Source organism: Sturnus vulgaris, chromosome 16 (assembly GCF_052056855.1).
Source record: "Sturnus vulgaris isolate bStuVul1 chromosome 16, bStuVul1.hap1, whole genome shotgun sequence".
In the NCBI taxonomy this organism is placed as follows: Eukaryota; Metazoa; Chordata; class Aves; order Passeriformes; family Sturnidae; genus Sturnus; species Sturnus vulgaris.
Window position 1 is genome coordinate 9,073,007 of NC_142258.1, and position 17,207 is coordinate 9,090,213.

The following is a 17,207-nucleotide window of genomic DNA, read 5'->3' on the forward strand; positions in this document are numbered from 1 at the left end:
TGACTGAAAAATAGCAGAAGGAGAATAGTTTATGTAAGTAGTTTTTCTGTCAAAACTGTTATGTGTGGGGGTTTCTTGCTATCAATGCTCAAAAGAAACAAAGATGGAGATTTAGGTGTGCACATTGTGAAGAACCTGTGCATAGTTTATAAACCTTAAGACAGTTAAAATGTAAATAGCAGAGAGATTGCCTAATGTGGAAGGAATGTGCTGAGCAAAGAATGCACATCCAAGGAAAGGAAGACCGAGATCATTTAAATGATGTAAACAGTGACTGAGTTAGGACCAGGAAGGTTAGACACAGGAGGGAATCTATTTTGAAGAAAGGCAGAGACTGTGTGGTTTCAGAGATCTGAAAGCCAGGTGTAGGATTGGTGGGAAGATTGATCATGTCAGTCAAAATACTGAAGCAGCTGAAAAGAAATCTTGTGAAGTACAGTCCAGACCTCTGTTTATCTGTTCTTATGCTTTCTTTTAGATCACTAATATTTTGATTAGAAAATTAACCTTTTGCTTCCTTAGAAGCAGCATGGCCAGCAGGACCAGTGCAGTGACTGCCACTGCTGAGGCCACACCTTGAGTGCTGTGTGCAGTTTTGGGCCCCTCATGACAAAAAGGACATTGAGGTGCTGGATCATGTCCAGAGAAAGGCAACAGAGCTGGGGAAGGGGCTGGAGCACAAGTGTGATGAGGAGTGGTGAGTATTACCAGCTGTTTATTCCCAGCCTTTCTGACTGCAGGGACTCCCTGACATGGAGAAGTTCTGAGTTACCACGCCTGCTGCTGGATCCATAATAACTCTAGGCCAGATCTCCTGCTTTATAAATATGGCAAGAGTTTTATAACAATGAAGTTTTATATGGAAAGTTTTACATGCTGTCTCAAGGGAGAGGGGAATAGAAAACTGGTTCCATGTGGGATTTTCATCTGCTTTCTTTTCACCTTCCTAATTCTCCAGAATTCCAGTTGAGGGAGCATGTTGTCCATTAGAGATTCCTTAAGATTTTAGTTTCAGTAATGACTAAAGCAGAATGGCATTATTGTTATGAAGGAAGAATAACTGTGTCATGGGATTTTTAAAGCTGTTCTTCTATGGCTAGTTAACATGTTAACATTGTTGCAGAAAATAATTACTTCATTATGGAATCAGGAGAATGAAATTGTGAGCTTGACAGACTTTATTACTCTAGAAGTATTCTGAACCAGTATTCTTATTCCAGAAACAGCAATTTGCATGGGGAATTATTCTGGAGTAGTGGTGGATAAATCAATTGCAATTTCCCTTCTGTCTTGAGAGAAAGCACACATTGGCACTGTGATGCCATATATGAGAATTTGAAAAAAGTGAATGTGTGTTATTCAAACCTCTGAGTAGCTAGAGAATTTGGCTAAAATTACCAGAACAAAAATTCTTGTTAGACTTTCGTGTATGCCAAACACTTAGCAAAATTCATAATTGTTCCTGCACATTTATTTTTGTTGTAACTCTATTACTCCTGTTAGCATCCTGTTACCACTGATGAATTTTAGTTTATTTTGCCCACCTGCAAAGTCACTAAAATAGTAGCATGTAGGAGATAATTTTTCCAACACAAAATGTAAGTTAAGAAATTAAGAAATAAATTATGTTTACATTCTATAAAAACTATTATACCAGCATAAAAATGTCACTGGCATTCTAACAAGCACTGGTTTAATCCCAATTTGCTTGCACAATTCCCATTTCATGCATTGTCCTTAGTAGTTACATAACTATTCTGGCACATGTGGAATGTCAGAAAAATGAAAAGGTATCTTCTTTCCCCCAAGGGTTTGCAGTCTATTAGCCCAGCTTTCCTGGGCTGTGCACTTCCTCTGTTCCATAAGCTGGTTCCTAGCTAACTCAGCTTTGAACACAGTGGGGGATACAGAAGCTGTCTGTGATTTAATTGACTGTGTTTATACTATTGTTATTTTAATCACTATTTTAAAGGAACATTTTTCTCTTCTGTTGTTTTGCTCTTTAATCCATTTTGGAAATACTCGATGTAGCACCAGCAACATCACTTTTTTCAAAGCTGTGGTCTAATTAAAATGTGCTGAACCAAACAGGCAAAATCCACATTGTTCTTGTTTTTGCTCTGTGTGCAAACAACATTAAACAATATTTTGTCTAAGAGCAGCATTGTTCTGTGCAGCTTGTAAAAGTTAACATGATGAACCCTTTAATAACTCCATTCTTCTTTTATTTATTAGCAGTTTGTACCCCATTCCTAGAACAGCTTATCTCCTCCCAGCCATACAGTCAAAGCACGCACTTTGTAAACCATGGATTTCTGAAAATATCTGTTTCAGAAAGTTTTAACACTGTTCTAGGAAATGACTGTCTGTAAGACTGCTGTTCCTTGAAGTGCAATAACTTTTGAGAAGAAAAAGTAGTGTCTTACAGATTTTTAGAATTGTTGGTGTGAGGTGATTTATAAGGAACTTTTTTGGGGGGATTTATTCTGTAAATAGCTTTAGAGAGTTGGAGAGGATCAGAGCAAGCCTGTACTATAAGATTTGACAGTGTAGGTCAGTTGCCTTAGTGAGTGGGAAAAAAAGAGCTGTGCCAGCACAAAATCATCTATGTAGAAGCAACTATACAACCAGAAGAATTCCTTTGTCAGCCCAGCTAATGTTGTTTGTGAAGGGAATGTTATAGTCCTAGCAGAAAACCCTCTTTCTCTTGGTAAGTGCTGTGTAATTATGCCAGCAGAATTTCTGAAGTACAGTCAGGCAAAAAAGCTGGCACGATCTTGAACAGAGAAACCCTGAAGCAGTGCCAGGACAAAACTTTGTTGTTTAAGTTATGTGTGGTAAATAGATCTCAAGTTATTGTTCTGTCACAGATGAATTTCAATCTTTAATCACTGACATGATGATATTACTTACTTTGATTTTCTATCCATAGTTTTCATTTTATTGTTTTGGCTTAGACAAAACAGCTTTTTCCAAATTAAATAGTGAAAGATAAAATTTCTCTTACCTTTTCCAGGTGACTGATTTCTGTCACATAATATCAATTTAACATGTTACAAATAAGAACTGACAAGGATTTCTGGAAGTCTTCAGTTTCTCCAGATGTATAACGAAACCAGAAGTCAAATTTGGGCTCACGGCAGGAAATGCTCTGGCTGGATGTTCAGTGCTTGGTGTGCCTGCATTCTGCCAGAGCACCATGGAACTGGAGGTGTTCTGCTCCCAAGGGACAAGGCTGGAAGTCTAAAACATTTGTGTATCCTTGTGTACAACTCCAAACCATCAGCTCCTGCTCTGTGCTGGGTTGTGCTCCCTTCACTGGTACTCCCTTCACCTGTAAAAATGATTTGGTTTCTTGAAATCCTGTTCAGCAATTTGATACCCAACTAGAACTGTCAGTGCTAAAACCATTATTCTAAACAACAAAAAGAAAATACAGTTCATATTAGTATTTATAAATTGTCCCCAGGTGTCACTCCTGAGTCAGACAGAAGCATTTTAGAAACAAATCTGAGAATTGGTTTTCCTTTTCCTTTTTTTTTTCTTCCTGTCGTTTCTGCAGGTGATACTTCTCTTCTTGCATTTTTTCCCATTGTTCTCTGTAAGGATGCCAACTCCAGCAGGCCAACTTAACTTGTCTGAATTATTCTTAGAGGATATCTTGGGGAGTTTTTGAATTTCAGTTACAGTCATGTAACTGCAGAAATACTTCCCTGGCAATACTTCATGATTTATGGTTAAATGATTGTTGTAGTTGATGAATCCTCTCTTATTTTGTCCAACTCTGCTAATTTCTACCATCCTTTGGAAGCAAAATCAAATTACAAGAAGAAAGCATTTATTAGCATCAACATGTAATTATTTGGAAAGCCAGTACAAGCTCTTGAAGTCCCATAACTGAACAAGAGCTGAAATGTAACTTTACTGGTAAATAAGGCATATAATTATTATTCCCCAAAGGTAAATATTACTGTAGGATAACCATCATTTCAGTCATCTCATTTGTTTGTGTGTTTGCACAGTCTACATATAACAAAACAGTGTTCTGCCTTGAGGATTTAATGTGTATTATACAAGGCAATGGATCAACTATTAACATAACTACAGTTTCTAAGTAACAATATTCTTTTCTTAATGTCACTTAATGAATTTATTCTTAATGCTGCTGGTTTTTGTTTCATTTGTTGGCTGAATCCAATATTTTACTTTATAAACAGCTTCTAAATTGAGGTATAAAACATCTCTCATTAAAGCCAATTGGTACAGTACGTTCTCCCAAAAAAGTAATTAAAGGGTTGTTTGCTTGGGTTTTTTAAAATATTAACTTCCATCTATCAAAATTACTCAAAAATGAAGGTTGCATAAGAACCTTGTTGAGCTAGAAAATGTCTTCCTCACTCCTGAACATAGATTTTGAAATAATGTGTGCTTTAGTTGTGTAGTGAGATGTCAGTGGGAACTATTGCTTATCAAGAGTTATTGATTACATGTTTGCTTTCACACCCTTGAGGAGAGGAACTTTTGAATGTTAGGATGTGCAGAAAACAAAGGCAAAGGCCATGACAACTGTAATTCCTCATCGTTTTGTGAATCATTCGCTGCCTGTGTTTTGTCATTACATACATCACTGGCACTGTGTATAGCTGAGGGAAAAAGGCTGGGACTTGAATGGTGGCTGCTTAAAGGAATGACACATTAGAGACCCTTTACTGTCATTGCTCCCCAGTTTCCAATGTGTGAAAAATGTATTGCTTAATTATCATGAATTTGTAGTTTGGGGTACATCTGTCAAAAAAATTAGTTTATCCTTAAAGGCTGTAAGCTTTGGGAAATAGTAGTCCAACTGTAGAGTGAGAATTATTGCTGTAAGAGGCAGCATCATTCTCCAGAGCTCTGGTGAAATGAGCTGTATTGTGCCTTTTTATTTAGAGTTTGACGGAAAATATGAGACTACTTGGTATTTACTTTGTTTCTTATGAGAAATATTCTTGAACTCTAACCAACCATATAGGAAAACTTTCTGGCCAACAGAGAGAAAGCATTTCTGCCACAATATCTTATGATCCTATATATACAATCTGAAATAATTAATTAGGCATCAATTAATTTCTACTGTATTTAGAGTTTTACAGGATTTTTCAAATGAAGACATTGGTGCATTAGTTCACCAAATGTGGATTTCTGTGGTGGACTTAGTTGCACATCCCCAGTAGGTGATCAGCTGTTTACCTTTTTCTTTTCCTGTTTTGTTTCTGGCCCTTTTTCTAGGACCTAGGACATAAAAATCCATGAACTGACTGGTTAATGAATTAAAGCTGCTTGCCATGTGGTCAAGTAAACCCTGCAGCCTTTCCTCATGCTTCAGTGTACAGAGGGTGAAGAGCAGGACTATCCTTTTCATCAACACCAAGACATTTAATCAGCCTATCTGTTTATAATTTAACCACATCTTTGGTGACTTCCAGACATAGGCATGTTTTGTTATTTCTTTCCTTGCTTTTGGATCAACATTTCTCTTACAAAGTCCCTTTACAGTTTTTATGAATAGTACCACTATCATATCAAGTAGATATCAGTTGTAGGATACATCACAGCAACACATAGAGCAGGAGTGCATAACAAAGTCCAACAAAGACAAATGTAAGCTGTTGCACCCCTGAAAAAGTGATCCAGGAGTGCAGCAAAGGCTGGGATCTTTCACTGAAGTCAGTGGATAAAAGCTTAAAGAACTGGATCCAACTTGTCTGTCCTGAAATTCACCTACTGTACCTGTGGATACCATGAAGATACTTTCATGAGTCTCTCCTTTCTCGAGATCACTGTGGACAATGTGATTGTCCTCTCCATGACTGAAAAGGCTAAACAGCATCTTAAAAGCAAAATCTGAAATTACTCTGTGCATAAAGTACCAAATGGTGCTTCAGAACCAGTTTTATGACTTCAGCACCAGCACTGACTTCCTAGTGAAAGTTTTGTCATAACCCACAGCCTCTACCCTTATTTTCTTTGTCACACCTAAATCAGATTTCATCAATTCCTATTTATCCACGAACCTTGAAGAGGGAGAAGAGCCTGTGATAGCCTTGAGCTGTGCACCTGGCCCATAGAAACAAGGGCAGAAGCCACAATAAGCATTTCCATCTGCCAGAGACTAGAATACAGATCTGTTAGACTGCTCCACTAAAACCAGTTTGTGTATTCCCACATGGTGCAGTTTGTGGGAAAATAAGTCTCATGTGTATGAAATTACAACTCCTTATACAATGTTCTCTTTCTGTATTTCTGTAGTCAAAAAGGCAATTAACTTAAATATGGTAAAGAGAGAGATCCTGTAATTCTGATCTGTCTGTGGCAGTGATACTGGATAGAGGCAGTTATTGCTACTTTCTAGAAATTACTGGTTTACTTTGTATTTAAAATAAACTCTATTAGAATAAAACATCAAGATACAAGTTAGCAGTGTAAACTATTTTCAATGTGACAGTCTGTAGTCAAAGCTTTTTATTTTTCCTGTAAGGAGACCAAATACATTTTCAGAAATGTTACATTCACTGTATATACATATACCTGGCTGGGAAGAAGATGCCCTATAAACTTATTTTTCCATGTTGGCTACTGCAGTTTTAGCCCAATGACAGTTCTGTATTATGGAAAAATAAGTGAAAAATGCAGATAATGTTTTGAATCAAAATTGTAAAATATTAATATAGCACTTCTTTAATGATTAGAATATAATCTTATTAAATTTGTCATAGAAGCATGGTTATAAGAAAAAAAAAAAGAAGCTAAAACTCCCAAAATGAACTAAGAACAAATGCCAACCAAACCCTAATGATAGATGATAAATGAGACTAATTCAGAATTGAGAAGCAATCACCACAAAAAAAAGCCCCTAAGTTTTAGAGATAAGAACAATTATTATAAACTCCTGTTTGGAGACCTTTCTTCTCTAAAGTTTGTAGTATTTAGCACCTGCTCCAGAAATGTCTTCTATAAATAACCATTTTCTGTTTCAGATAAAATTTACATAGAAAACTATCTTGGTGCAGCTGCTTAGTTTTCCTACAATTGTGAATTGCCAAAAAAGGAACAGTAATTCCTTGGGGACCTCAGAGTTAAATCCTTTTTCTGTGACATGAACCCATGTGGTGGAGCTGTGATGGACATCCATTCTTACTGCTAACTGTTCTTAGAGTTGCTCAGACTGAGAGCCCTTTTGTAGATGATCCTCACTCTTTTACAATTTCTGTGGCTTTGTAGTTCCATAATTACTGTCCCTGATGGCACAGTGCCCCAGAAATGAATATTTTGATCATTTGCTGCTCTCTTGTACTCCTTGTCACCTCCGGTGTTCCAGTGCACCACCGTCCTCCTGTGAAAACTACTGTGAGAAGAGTAAGTAGATTTCTGCAATACCCTGTGGCTGTGCTGGGCATTTCCATGTTGTGTTTTACATTCAAGTTTGATGTGTTGGACGTGCTTACTGTACATTAGTTACTGTTTCTGATTAATGTAATGCATCTCTTTTATTTCATAAGGTTCTGATTCAAGTGGAATTCTTTGGATTTGTTTGGGCACAGGGTTGATTTTAATACTCACTCTGCTCATCTTAATGGTCTTGTTCAAATGGAAGCACCTAAAGAAAGTAAAAGAAAAACTGGAAAACACAGGTGAATAAATAAGATCCTTCTTCAAATAGTTTTAGATCATTGTACATTTTAGCTACTCTTACCATGTAAAAACATTGTATATATTCCAGATTCTGATGACTGTCTTTGTTGGATTGTTCGGTATTCCTCAAATAGTCTCCAGGAAGTTATCATGGTTGTTAAGGAATAAATATCCAGATGCTGACTTGCAAAGGCAGCAATTTCTCTTTGTTGGTTCTGGATCCTGTCAGGATTATTGTATTTTCATACCTGGCTTACTTGCTGCTGTTTGAGAAATCATTTACGAACACCCAAAAGCAAAAAACTTTATAAGGGTTTCACCCTCACTGAATGCAAAAGGAATTCTTCCCAGGCAAAGGATACACACTCAACATTAGCTTTTCATTTTATAAGAACTTAAATAATTTTATTTAATATTGTAGTCTGTGAGAAGCATATGTAGTATATTTTGTGAAGATGAAAAAAGTTTTTTTCCATTTTACAAATACTATATTTGTGAGTTTTCAGACAATAAATAATAACTGACTAGAAAATATGTGTTGGATTACTTCAATACTTATTCTGAAGTAGAGGGTTATATTGTCATAGAACAAAAAATTATCATATGTAGCTACATCTTAAAACTTTCACTATATCTTAAAATTTTCACTGAGGTTAGAACATAGTTGGGCCATAATGAAATTTGGATCTTTAATAGCTCTTTGTTTAGTATAGCATGATGCATGTACTAAATTAACTTCTATATATTTACAGACTCCTCTGTGGAGCCGAATAATATTCTCAAGGCTAATACTGAAAGCAGTGTGAATGCAGAAGAAATTAAACACACACTTCCAAGTGAAACATTAATGTATTCAGTGGAAGAATGCACTTGCAGTGACTGTGGCTTGGTAAAACCTCAGACTGGCCGTGAAACTTCATTTCCATTACCAGCTACTGAAGAACGAGCTACTGTTCTAGTAACCACCAAATCTTTTGATCATTACAACTATGTTCTGGGTGTTGGATGACTGGGAGAGAAATATATTTGTACTGAGTAATAATAAATGAGTTATTCCAGTATAGCTGTTAACCTTAATACTTGCAGTCAGTGGAGAAGGTAGTACATCATCCTTAGAGATCTCCCATTGTGCTTGCATTAATATTGTCATATTATTTCTAGTTCTAGTATTTCATTAGTCAAGTATTTCTAGGCACTCAACTAGTTATTGGAATTTTTAATTTCAGAAAGTCTTTACATATGGCAGCTTTTTCTGCCTTTAGAGATTGTACCTACTTACAGCAGATATATACAAAATAAACAAGTTTGCAAATATGTATGTCCATGTTAGACTCAGATCTTGTGCCAAAAATTACCTGATGGTACACAAGGACTGTTCCAAGAGGCAGAAATGAAGACGTATGGTACATCCTCAGTCTTGAAAAGAGTAATTTCAACACTTGAAATAGGAATGTCCTAAAGACGAATACCTTCTAGAGTATGGAGGTCCCCGGGTTCAGAAGGTATCACTGGGTCACCCTAAGGGAGGCTGTGGTGCTGGGAGCACAGATCACAGAATGACAGATGTCCTGAGTCAGAAGGAACCTGCAAGGGTCACTGAAATCCAGCTCCCGGCCTTCAGTGCAATCCCTGCAATCCCATGTATCTCCTGGTGGTGCAGGCTTTCCTTTCTTAGCCTGGCGATTTCAGACGGAGGTTTATTTCTCTTTTACTCACAGTTTTTACTTATCCTTGTTATATTTACAAGGATAGGTGATTACTCATGCTGGATTACTCTGTGGCTTAAAATTAGGAATACATTTCTGTCACCTTCCCTTCCAAGCATTAATGCTACTTTCCTAATATTAGGCCGCAATTTTATTCCTGGAAAACTGTAACAACAGAAGCAACAACCACACAAGCAATCACAACAATCGTCTTTATTTGTAGCTAACATTCTACTTCAGGCTCCTGCATGAATGACGAATTAAATATTTCATTGCACGAAATCTACGAATGATTAGTTACAGCATCTTTAGGAGGCTGACACAAAGTTTGGAGCGAGTTGGGAATTAGGTGCTCTGTGTGGTTTTGGCCACACAGGGCCAACACCTCTCAAACAGGCCTAGAGACTTACGAAATTTCTTACTATCATCGCTTTGTTTTTTGTTTTGATTTAACGACCCTTTCCGAGCTTTCACCCCGTACAGCATATGCGGCAGCAGAGGACACTTTATCTCCCCTTTTCTCACCGTTCCTTTCGCGGTGTCGCGTTCCTGCCCCGCAGCTGCCTGTGCCGGGCGGCTCGGGCCGCGCCGGGGCCGGCGGTGCGGGGCCGGGCCGCGCTGAGGAGCCCCGGGCCGGGAAGCGCTCGGCGCCGCTCCCGGGGCCGTGTTCACCTTCCGGGGCGCCGGGCGGGTTCCGGGGCGGGCGGTGGCTGCCGGCCCGGCCGTGGCTGTGCGGGAGAGCGGCGGCTCCGGCGGACGGAGCCCCGCGGGCACCATGAGCGGTGAGTGCGGCCGGGCCGGGCCCCTCCGCGCCGGGCCCGCCGGGCGCTGCGGGGGCTGGCGCGGGCAGAGCGTGCCCGGGGGGCCCGGGCGGGACTGGCACTGCCCTCGTTCCTTCCCCGCTGCTCCCTGGTGCCGTGCTGAGGCACGGGACACTTGGGTCTCGTATCATCACACCCCGCTCCTCATTCCGGCTCCCCGAGTCCCCCCGAAGTGGCGTTTTACCCCCTTTTAAATCCTAAATCCTGCCCTTGAGCGTGGCACTGGCTCACGGCACAATTGATGCTGGGCTTGGGCATTTGTGTTGCCTCAGCTGTGAAAAATCATAGGAAATACTCCTGAGGAAATAAATGACCAAGAGAAAATAGGAATTTAAAAAAACTGAACATATGAGCTCAGAAGCATGCAGTCGGTGAGAGGGGTGAGAACCACGGCTTGTGGAAAAAGGGGTCCCTGTTGCTGTGTCCCTCACTGAGTGAGGATGTGTTTGGATGTGGCAATTTCTGTGCTAGATGGAAGTGGTGCGGGGGGTGTGCTAAATCTTGAGGGTAAATGTGTGCTAAATCCTGAGCTTTTTGACGTATTTGTCAAGGAAATACTTGAAGCTTTGCATGAGAACTGTGACCCATAAACTGCAGGAATGAAGGAAGCAGATCCGCCTGAATGGGCCAGCATGGAGAGTTATTTGTTATCATAGAGCTGAAAATTATAATAGACTTCTTGTAGATGTAAAGGATGAGTGGTATTTATTTCATATGTATTAAAACACATTGGCAAGGATTTGTTTGGTGCTTTTTGAGAAGTGAGGTGCTTTAATAAAAACTTTGATTGGTCTCTGTACATCTTCAGCAATGGAAGTTGCAGACAGCACTACACCTGAGAATTGGATCACGTATTGATCTCCCTCCTGATCTAATACATGGTGATCTTTGTTGCCAAAGGCAGTAAGAAAAAAACTGAGGGGTTAACTGGAGTAACTAAATGCTATGTGTTTTATGGGGAGTAGTCATTTCAGAAAATGAACTGAAAAATAAAACCACTTTTATTTTTCTCTGTTTTGTTCTCACCTTTATGGTAGGAAGAAAACAGAAGATTTTTGTGGAAGAGATGAGACAAAAAAAAGATTATTGTGGGGAAGCCTGTTAAAAATGCAAGTAACAGTGAAATCTTTTAAAGCATGGGAAAAGAATTTTTGCATTTCTAAAACGCTTCAGATCTTGACACAGTATAGACTAAATCGTAATTACAAAATTTTTAAGAGTCATCATTTTCATATGGAAGACCTCAGCCCTTCAATAGTGAACTCAAACTGGGAATAGCCTTGTGCAAATTTATGCAAATTACAGCCTAAATCTTCCTAGGAGTCTAATCTTTGAGAGCTCTATTTGGATTCTGTGACTCAAAAGGCAAGGTAACACCTCATGTGGCCTAAAGCTTCACTGTGTAGTTATTTTTATTACCTTTAATTTTTTTTTTAAGACAATGAAAAGAAACATTTAATTACTTGAAATAGAGTAAGGGGTGACATTGGCAGTAGTGGTTCGTTTGCAACCACCCATGCATAGCCCCTGCCAAGAATTATAAGGTTTTCCCAACAATTTCGATTACAGAGCAAGATAACAAAAAAATTCCCTAACATTGCACTTTGACAAACATTACTGTTACACAATGCTGTACAGGTTTTTTTCGAGAATAATATAAGTCGAACTGCTCAGGGAAATAAATATCTATCATTATCATGCTTGGTTCAGATAAAGGTGATGGCTTATGCTAACATCTCATCAATTTTAAACATATCCTTTTTTTAGTGCCTGTGACAGCACTGTCTGTACTTATTTCTATGCCCAGTTTTGGTCCTTTTAACTAACAGAGTGTTCCTAAAATATAGATGAAAGAACTTCTTAATGCTATAATTATGTTTTATGTTTATTTTCTTTAGCTACAGTGTATTTCTAGTGGATGTGAGGGTAACTTCCTGTTGATGTAAGCATCACCTTAATATTACTAATGCTGCTTACTAATTACATACTCATATTTTATTGTACAGTGCTGAGTAGGCTAAACTTCAAAGGCAAATAATACAAGGATACACCATTTGTGCCTGTCAGGAATTGGGGGTGTTGTCATTTGTTTAATGACGCTTTCAAAAATCTTAAAAATGCAACTCATGGTGGGGGGATGAGGCAGTAGAATCATAATAATGTAGTATAAGGTAGCATTTAAATTAGGTCTGTGTTTGTTTTATCTTAAGTTTGTGCTATCAGAATCTGTATTAGAGCAAGCAAAAGGGATTGCAGTCTGAAATGTTGCATTCAGGACATAAATGCAAGGTATACAAGAGCAATATGAGATAAATTTATTTTACTTATATGCTGCATGTGGTGCTGAAGAGGGCTTTACCTAGGAAGAACTGGATGAAAATCCTACTTTCCTTTACTTGCATGCCAGTTTGCTGCTGCTGTAGGTGTGGATGTTTGTGTCAGAGTATGAAGAGAAGTTTATTTTAAAAATAGGAAAGCATGACCTTGAACAACAGAAAATGAGGAGGGTCAACAGAGGCAGGTGCAGTACCTGAGCCTATTTTAAACCCTTTCTGACTGAGTAGATGTTGGTGGGAGGAGTCTCTTTAAGTTTCTTAGTTTTTGCAACCTTATGTTTTCACAGTTATTTTTAGAGTCACGTAGGAACTTCCTTTTTTACTGCGATTGTCTAAATACAGCCTCTTTCTGAGGAATTCTGTTTTTATGCATTCTATGTTTTTTTAGTTGTATATTTGTTGCTGCAGTTTTTACTGCTATTCTGAATCAGGAGAAGGGTATTTTAGTTAGTTTGTAATACACTGTTAGTCTTTAAATCAGCTGGAGTTGATCACACTTAATTGGTGGTCTTGTCTGAAAATTGCTTCTTTCTTTTTTTCTAAAGTCTTACTTTAGAAAATGAAAACGTGAAATAAATAAATCTTCAATAGAGTTAATAGAGATTTATTTTTACCTTCCACCTACTTGAAACAAAACCATCACTAAATAGTACCATATTTTCTAGGCTTGTTATACTCAGCAGACTCATTACATGGCCTTATAGCCCTGTTAGTGGTGAGGGTGATCTGAACTGTTTCAGGAATTATTGGTTGTAATCTCCTCCAGTCGTGATTGTTAGTGCAAATTTACAAGTAAAATAAAGAGAAAATGCACATTGCACTCAGTCAGTGTAAAGTTAAGGTTGTGTGGTATCGCATGCTTTAGTGGTTTAGAACATTAATTAGTATGGTGAACATCAGTAGGAATCTAGTTGCAAACCATTTCTGTTACCAAATAGATACAAAGAGTCCAAAGAGATGTGATTTTAAAAACTCCCATGTATTGCATTTGGATGACAAACTTGGCCCACCTACTAATATTTTCATTTGATAGATGTTTTTCTGTTCATGATATTATTAATTGCGTGCATTTGTTCTGATGTTATCTCAAACTATTAATATAAAGAGAAATATTGTGTTATGCCTCTTCTTCCAGGTATGTGGGTAGTAGTGTAAGACTGTAAAAATAATGAGTCTTGAAACAACAGAGAAAATCTGCAGAGTTGTGTATATTCAGTGTTACTGAACATGAGGGGTTACTCTAAAAGTTGGGATTGTTTTCCTTATTTTATGGTGATGTGATTTATTATAAAGCAAATGGATACATAGGCATGTATACATCTCCATTTTGGCAACGTATGTGTGGTAAGAACATTGAATATTGTTTAATAAACTGCAGTCTCTGAAGGAGCATAGTATGAAATGGTAGGGATTATATGAATCTAACCTTATCTTCACACTGGCATAACTGGCATAGCTGTTAGGAAGTTAAAACCCATTTGGTGTGGGCTTTGTTTCTGGAGTCCTGGACTGGCGCTGAACATTGTTTATGTGCACTGGAGTGCTTGACTAACAGTCCCAGACCTCACACATCACATGTCTGCACAGTTTGAGTCAGAGTTCAAAATGGGAAGCACAACTTCTTGAAAATGCACTGTAATCAGCAAAATCAGCATTGGGAAGCTTAGTTAGCAGCTATGTTTGCGCGTTTTTCCTGTTGTTTTCATTATTCTGCCATACTGTGGGGATTTTCTTCTATTTAATGAATATATAAAACTATATGGAATATGAATTCTATTAATATATGTATAGATGAATATGGATTTTTATAATTCATTATATCAGTGTAATGTATAGTTATGGATTATATGAGTATATGTATTTAAACAAAGGCAGAATCATTTCAACCAGACAAATTCTCTACTGTCCTGCTGCTTTAAAAGCAAACTGTTTTGAATGGGATTATGAAGATAGAAAATTCTGGGATTTGGACCTCACAGTGTCAGATAGCAAGAGGAAGCACATATTTTTGATCATCTCTGTTTACTAGAGGGCTTAGTGTGTGGTGTTTGATTTTCAGTCGGGAGGAATTTGCTCATGCAGAGCTTGGATAATTGGCTTTCAGTCCATATGTACATTGGTTGTATGGTCTTTGAAAGGAGAATAGAATGACTTTAACTCCAGAATGTCACAGAGGTTTCTGATGGATGTTTTGAACTTAAGCTGAGAAGAAAGAAATAACAGAGGCAACGTAGGTTATCTACAAGAATAAATTTTGCCATATTCATGGGAGTTTATAAAGAATGTTCCAATAAGCAAAGTATTATGCTATTGTTGAAATAGCTTGAGAAGTTAGAGATTGTCTTGCATAGTTCCTTATATAGTAACAAAATAGATTTTATAGGTGTTAATCAGAACAACTATGCTGGTAGTTAAAGTTTAGGGGCTTTATTGTAACAGTTGCTCTCTGTTCACCTGACTGAAAACTCTGCAGTAAGGTTTGACAGTAAGATACTTCTGGTGTCTCATTCTTGTTTTCCATTCTTTTCTAGTGCAGTGATGCTGTACTACACTGGTAGTTGTACTAAGAAGCTCAGGGCAAGCTGTGCATCAGCTTGAATAATTATTCTGTATTTGGTACTGGTGAAATATATCTTCAAAATATTACTAAAACAAGAATCTAGATATTTGAAACAGTATTGCTGCCTGTTAGAGAAAACCTCAAAGCATAGTTCATACTGCATCATTTTACTTAGAGAAAATACATTAGTTAATTTAGTGGAATAGATGACATGGGAAGAAAGTTTTCAGGGCCCAAAAGAAAGACGTTTGTGTTGGCCCAAATGTATTAAAAAAAATTATTTTAAAATTATATGATTTTGTTGGATTTCAGGTTCACAGAGCAATGACACTAAAAGACAATTTCTTCTAGAACGGCTACTGGATGCAGTTAAACAGGTGAGAAATCCAAAAATCTGACACACATGCAATGGCTTACTCAGAGTTGCACTACTAGCAAGGGCTGTCTTTGCTTTCTCTTTACCAAAGGAAGGAAAAATAAGAAAAGGAAACAAAGAAGAAATCGTGGCTTTCATATAGTACAACTGGGTTTTTGTCTGCTAGCAAACAACTGCTGTGCAGTATTTATTTAAAATTCTTGTTCTGGACAAGTCGTATTTGTAATAGATCTATTTTAAATATATGTAATACTATAGAATATATATTAGGAATATATGTTCTTGTAATCCTGATATGACTGAACTAAATTGCAGTGTACTGCAAAGTCTTAGTTAACATTTTAGAGTAGCAGCTTCTTTTCTTTGCACTAGATTTTTAGTGAATGGTTAAAATATATGTAAAGATGTGATTTATATATGTATGTCTGTATTTGTGTCAACGTGAAGTTCAGCAAGTACAATTTAATAGACTGGAGTTAATTTGGGAGAGCTTGGGAGGCAAAAGAATGCCTCAGAAGTAAGCCAGTGAAATGTTTTATAAAGAGTGGTTCTGTAATTGTAGCACTGACCTGGGTAGGAGCAATGTTTGGTTTTGTGGGTACACATTTAAAACTCAAAAGTAGTAATTTCCACTCAGTTTTCAATTTACTGAAGGACCTGCAGGTGTGTTGCTCTGGCTAGCAAGGATATATTTGAACTGCAAGAGCAACCCATTAGTGTAACATGATGCTGTAGAACATTTTTTGGATGCAGTCTGTGTTTTGCAATGCTCTATTTTGTGCTGCTTCCTTTTTTGTTTCATATATAGAAATAATTCAGAAAGCTGAATTTATTTAGCGTAACAAAACATTCTGAAAATTTCTTAAAATCTGTTTATTGCAGTGTCAAATACGATTTGGAGGAAGAAAAGAAATTGCTTCAGACTCTGATAGCAGGTAAAATAGTCTAAGATTAATATGCTTAGATTTTGCATCATAATGACAGAAAACATGGCACAAAATATTTGACATGCTCAAAAAATTACACTGCATGAAAGGTGGGAGATCTGAAGCTGAAATAACATGATTAACAACTCCTCTAGCAGGTGAGGGTGATTTCTCAAATTGATTGCCAATTCTTCTGAATATAACCTGTGCTTCAGCTTTCAGTCATTATGATGAGACTGTGGGTATAAGTAGATTATACTGCTTGCAAATAATGAGATTACTGTATAGAAGGGATCTTTCACTGCTTACAAGATAATGGTTCACTTTACATTCCCTACTCAGAGATCTCAAATAAACTTGCTGTATAGAAACGTAGTTGATTTTCACTGTGATTTCTTCATAGTTCCTTTTACATGAGTTCATTAAAAATTCTGTTGCAGAGTGACCTGTTTGTGTGCTCAGTTTGAAGCTGTTTTCCAGCATGGCCTGAGGAGGAGCCGGGGATTGGCACTGACAGCAGCAGCAATCAAACAGGCAGCAGGTTTCTCCAGCAAAACTGAAACAGGTAAGTTGCTAATTGTAACTATCCTCTTTTAATTAGTTCATATGTTCAGTCAAGTGGTTCAATTTCTAATAGGAATTTTAAGCATTGCACCAAACTGCAGATTGTTGGTAGGATACTTCACACTTGTGTTTAGAAGTAGCAGTGAAAATGACTGTTGCTTCTTAGTCTAGTTTAACTTGCACTCCAAGTTTCTCTGGAAATATTGCTCTTAGGAAATCTGCACTTCCTACTGTTGCATTGTGTATA

At 37.6% G+C, this 17,207-nt stretch overlaps 2 protein-coding genes across 12 annotated transcripts in view; both read left to right on the forward strand.

The window, feature by feature from the left end:
* Positions 1 to 593: 593 nt before the first annotated feature.
* Positions 594 to 8,985, forward strand: TNFRSF17 (TNF receptor superfamily member 17). 2 transcript variants are annotated; one of them, XM_088174420.1, is made up of 3 exons: positions 594 to 697; positions 7,539 to 7,670; positions 8,424 to 8,985. In XM_088174420.1, the coding sequence occupies exons 1-3, from the start codon at positions 607 to 609 to the stop codon at positions 8,678 to 8,680; spliced, it is 480 nt and encodes a 159-aa protein (XP_088030546.1). In that variant the 5' UTR covers positions 594 to 606; the 3' UTR covers positions 8,681 to 8,985. The 2 variants fall into 2 exon arrangements, with proteins under 2 accessions (XP_088030546.1, XP_014750579.1); XM_014895093.2 differs by lacking the exon at positions 594 to 697 and adding an exon at positions 7,163 to 7,395 and having other exon boundaries at positions 8,424 to 8,979.
* A 1,094-nt stretch (positions 8,986 to 10,079) lies between these two features.
* The window catches only part of SNX29 (sorting nexin 29), a 109,155-nt gene continuing 102,027 nt past the window's right edge, over positions 10,080 to 17,207 (forward strand). For all 10 annotated transcript variants that reach the window (XR_015807234.1, XM_088174430.1, XM_088174426.1 and 7 more), the window contains exons 1-4: positions 10,080 to 10,159; positions 15,407 to 15,471; positions 16,353 to 16,405; positions 16,837 to 16,961. Coding sequence is in view for 9 of the 10 variants with exons in the window: in XM_088174430.1 (XP_088030556.1) it covers positions 10,153 to 10,159; positions 15,407 to 15,471; positions 16,353 to 16,405; positions 16,837 to 16,961 (250 nt within the window). In the remaining variant the exon portion in view is untranslated. The remainder of the gene's footprint in view (positions 10,160 to 15,406; positions 15,472 to 16,352; positions 16,406 to 16,836; positions 16,962 to 17,207) is intronic.

Excerpts from the sequence above, each read along its gene's own strand:
- TNFRSF17 (XM_014895093.2), top strand. The coding sequence starts at position 7,281 with ATGGCACAGTGCCCCAGAAATGAATATTTTGATCATTTGCTGCTCTCT. Across the intron at positions 7,396-7,538 it reads TGAAAACTACTGTGAGAAGA|GTTCTGATTCAAGTGGAATT; the intron begins GTAAGTAGATTT and ends TTATTTCATAAG. Across the intron at positions 7,671-8,423 it reads AGAAAAACTGGAAAACACAG|ACTCCTCTGTGGAGCCGAAT; the intron begins GTGAATAAATAA and ends ATATATTTACAG.